This window comes from Dipodomys ordii, unplaced genomic scaffold (assembly GCF_000151885.1).
Source record: "Dipodomys ordii isolate 6190 unplaced genomic scaffold, Dord_2.0 Scaffold1000006108, whole genome shotgun sequence".
Taxonomy (NCBI): Eukaryota; Metazoa; Chordata; class Mammalia; order Rodentia; family Heteromyidae; genus Dipodomys; species Dipodomys ordii.
In genome coordinates this window covers 1-4,164 of record NW_012289725.1, presented here as the reverse complement: position 1 = coordinate 4,164, position 4,164 = coordinate 1, and the positions used below count along the sequence as shown (strand labels likewise).

At 52.4% G+C, this 4,164-nt stretch overlaps 1 protein-coding gene across 1 annotated transcript; it reads right to left on the bottom strand.

The window, feature by feature from the left end:
• Positions 1-67: 67 nt before the first annotated feature.
• Positions 68-3,813, bottom strand: LOC106002921 (angiopoietin-related protein 6-like; the record flags this gene model as incomplete). The annotated part of the gene is made up of 3 exons (XM_013037670.1): positions 68-526; positions 1,445-1,595; positions 3,219-3,813. Coding segments are annotated over 3 exons (1,205 nt in total), but the record flags the coding sequence as incomplete, so codon positions are not given.
• Between the last annotated feature and the right edge of the window lie 351 nt (positions 3,814-4,164).

The following is a 4,164-nucleotide window of genomic DNA, read 5'->3' as shown; positions in this document are numbered from 1 at the left end:
CATTTTCCCCCTCCAGAGTAAAGCCCCACCTCCCCCGCCCTCCCACCAGAATAAAAGTCCTCCTTACCAGAATAGGAGTCTCGGTCCCTATCCACGGTGCTGAAGGGTTTGTCATTGTGCCAGGAAAGCGAGTCTCCGGCATCGCCCCGGTACTGGCCCAGCCGCAGGCGGTAGTGGTCGCTCTCGGGTTCCAGGGAGAAGCTGTCGTAGTGGGCGCGAGCCCCACGCCCCCCCCAGTCCTCCAGCAGCACCAGGAGCTCGTGGTCCCCGCGGCTGGTCAGCTGATAGATGGGTTCGAGGCCCAGCCAGTATTCCCCATCAGGCCGCCCAAAGCCCACCTTGTATTGCTGCCAGGTAGTGAAGAAGTTGACGGAGCCATCTTGCCTGCGCTGGATCACCGTCCACCCGCCACCCTCCAGCTGCTGCTCACACCAGGCTGCAAACCCTTGGCGGCCCGGCTGGAGCTCGTACACTCTGCTCTGCCTGTGTCCGGCCTCGTGGGCCTCTGCACAGTCACGCCAGGGACCTATGGACACAGAGTTGGGGGTATGTCAGGACACTGGGACCAACCATTCCCTTGTTGGAATGAGATTTCAGGATGTATTGATCCCCTCACCCAAATAAGAGTACTGTCTCTCCACATCCCTCACCCTAAAAATAAGAGCACCAGCAGCCATTTCCTAACCTAAGGAAGATCTTCCAGTCTCTCTTCTCTCACCAGGGCAAATAGGAAGTCTGGGACTCTCAAACAACATCTGTGGTCTCCTTACCAGAGTAGAAGTCTGAACCAACTCACCAGAGTAGCAGTCCTAAATCGTCTGTGCCCTCGCCAAAATATGATTGACTCCTCGAATTCTTTTTTTTTTAAACTATTCACACACCTAATCTTTGTTGGGTGACTTGTACCACTCACTGGAAGTCCTAGCTATTCAAGAGTCTTGAGATCTGAGGATCAAAATTTGAAACTAGCCCACACAGGAAAAAAACCCATTTAACAGCAAAAACAAAAGCTGGATCCAGAGGTATGGCCCAAGAGATAACATGCCAGCTGGTGGAAAAAAGCCAAGTGAGTGCAAGGGCCTGAGTTCAAACCCCAGTACTGGTGTAGACACACAAAGCTTAGCTCTGTGTGTGTGTGTGTGTGTGTGTGTGCATGTGCACGCGCATCTGTGGTAATGAAGATGGAGCCAAGGCCTTGTGTACAGGCACTCTACCACTGTGCTGTATTACCAGCCTGATCTGTTTATTTTTTCCCCTTTTTATCAGAATAAGAGTGCCATCTTTTTGTCCCCCCCATCAAAATAAGAGGCTCATTTCCTCAAATCCTCTCATGAGTGGAACTTCCCATTAAAATTCGGACTTCCACTTCTTCCTACCCACAGTGAAGTCTAGGAATCTCCCAGAAGTCTCTAGACATGCCCCAACTCCCCCTGCCCCATCTTACCTGCTGGTTTGGTGGGGGCAGCAGGGTTCCCTGCGGGCATGGGAGAGGCTGGGGGTCCCTGCAGTCTCAGACTGTCTTCTCTCCTGCTGGGGTTATTGGCACTGCCCACGAGACTCAGGGGTACCACAGGCACCAGGGGTGGCGGCAGGACCTGGGGTAAGGAAGAAAGCCAGACGTGATGGAATCTGCCTGGGTGCCAGAGGCTGCGTCTCGGGGGCCCTGCACGAACATGCCTGATCTGGTGCTCAGAGCTTAACAGGTCTCTGCCTCAGTTTCCCTCTCTTCAAATAGGAATACCTGTAGAACACATCCAGCGTTGAGTATTAATTTACCAAATTCTCCCTCACCTACTCCTTAATGTAACTAGGGACCAACAGCACAACAATCTCAAACCCGAAAGTTAGGAACAGGGCTGAGGTGCGGCTGCGTGGTACAACAGTGGCCTTGCTAGGTTCCAGCCCTGGCACTGCAGGAAGAAAGGAGGGGAACCCCAAAAACCTGGGAGGCCAGGCTCAGCTGGCTAACACTCCCAGTCAGGAAGCTGAGATCCGGAGGATCATGTTACAGAATAGAAAAGAAAAAAATCCTGTTGGGCCCCGGTGGCTCACACCTGTCATCCTAGCTACTCAGGAGGCTGAGATCTGAGGATTGCGGTTCAAAGCCAGCTCGGGCAGGAAAGTCCATGAGACTCTTATCTCCAAGTAACCACCAGAAAACCAGAAGTGGCGCTGTGGCTCAAGTGGCAGAGCGCTAGCCTTGAGCTGAAGAGCTGAGGGACAGCGCCCAGGCCCTGAGTACAGGCCCCACGACTGGACCCCCCCAAAAAAAATCCACCTCCAAAGTAACCAGCAAAAAGCAGGGCTGGAGGTGTGGCTCCAGCGGCAGAGCACCATTAAAATCTTGACCGGTGTTCCTTTCCACCCACAAACTGAGCAAAGCCCAGGAGGTAAGTACCAGAGGCCTTGAGTTCTACAACGCCGTTTAACAAGGCACAAAGAGACACTCCTTGGACTTTCTGTGGTAGTGATAATAATATGCCTGATATTTACATCAAGAAGCCGCTCATATATATATATATATATATATATATATACAAGTATATATATACATATATGTACATATATACATATATATACAAGTTTACATATATATACACATATAAATACTTATATATATTTGTTATTGTATTATATGTAATATGTATTACATTTATATATAGTTATATATGTATTTATAAGTATACATACTATATTTATATATAAGTACATATTTATATATACTATGTATATACTCTATACTATTTATATATACCATATATTTATATATACTATATGTTTATATATTTATATACCCTATATTTTATATATACTATATTCATATAATTATACCATATACCACATATGTGGTATATTGATATATTTATATATTACATATTGTATACTGTTTATACTATATAGTTACATATTACATAAGTACTTATATATTTATATATGCTGTATTTATATATTATATGATATAGTATATATGACATGTATGTATATATTAGTTATATATGTACTTATGTATTATATAGGTACGTTTATATGCTATATATTATCTATCATTGTACTCTATATTACACATGCCATGGCCGCATATATGTGTGTAGACAGTACATATTTATATTTATGTATTTACATTTTTTGCGGATTTTGGAATTGCGGATAATGGACAGGGGTTTGGCCGCCCCCCCCCCCCCCGTGGCCGGCTCCCAGGAAAGGCTCCAGGCGATTACCTGCTGCTGCCCGGCGGCGCCCGCGGGGCACAGGCGCTCCAGGCGGGCGATGAGGCCGCTCTGCCGGCTCACCAGCTGGGCCAGCTCCCGGAAGCGGGCGTCCAGCAGGTGGAAGCGGGCGGCGGCCCGCTGCGCCTCGGCCGAGGCATTGAGCACGCGCTCGCCGAGCAGCTCCAGCGCGGCGGCAGGCTCCGCCCCGGGCTCCGCCCCCGACGCCGTCGGCCCCGCCCCCGGCGCCGCCTCGTCCTGCAGCTGCGCGCGCAGCTGGCCCAGGCGCGCGCTCAGGCCGCGGCTCTCCTTGCGCAGCGCGCGCACCTCGCCGGCCACGGCGCCGTCGGCGGCGGCCAATCGCTGCAGCTCGCGCAGCTGCTCCTCGTGGCGCCCCAGGCGCACGCGCAGCGCGGCCAGCTCGCTGGCGTTGGCGGCCTCGGCCGTCGGGCGCGCGGGGGCGGGGCCTCCGCTCCAGCACACGGCGCCCGTGAACTTGTGCGCGGGCAGCACGAAGGTGTAGCTGCAGCGCGGGGCGCTCGCCCGCGCGCACCACGCGCCCAGCGCGAGCAGCAGCTGCAGCCGGAGGAGCGTGCACACGGCCAGCCTGCAGGCAGAGAGGGAGGAGGGGGGGTGGTACCCCGATATCCGCCTGCAGCCCCCCATCTGCTCCCACGCGGGAATGCACCGGTGAGGCGCCTCCCCAGGACCCTGCCCTGGTCTTTTAGTCCTCTGGCTGCCCGGGGCTAAATTCATTCATCAAGCTTTGGGGGGGGGAGGTGTCAGTGCTGGGGCTCGAACTCAGGGCCTGGGCGCTGTTCCCCGAGCTCTTTTGCCCCCCCCCCACTTGAACCACGGCTCTCCTTTCGTCTTTTACTAGTTGGTTCATTGGATTTTCCTGCCTGGGCTGGCTTCTAACCAGGATCCTCTCATATCCCAGTGTCCTGGGAGCAGCTGA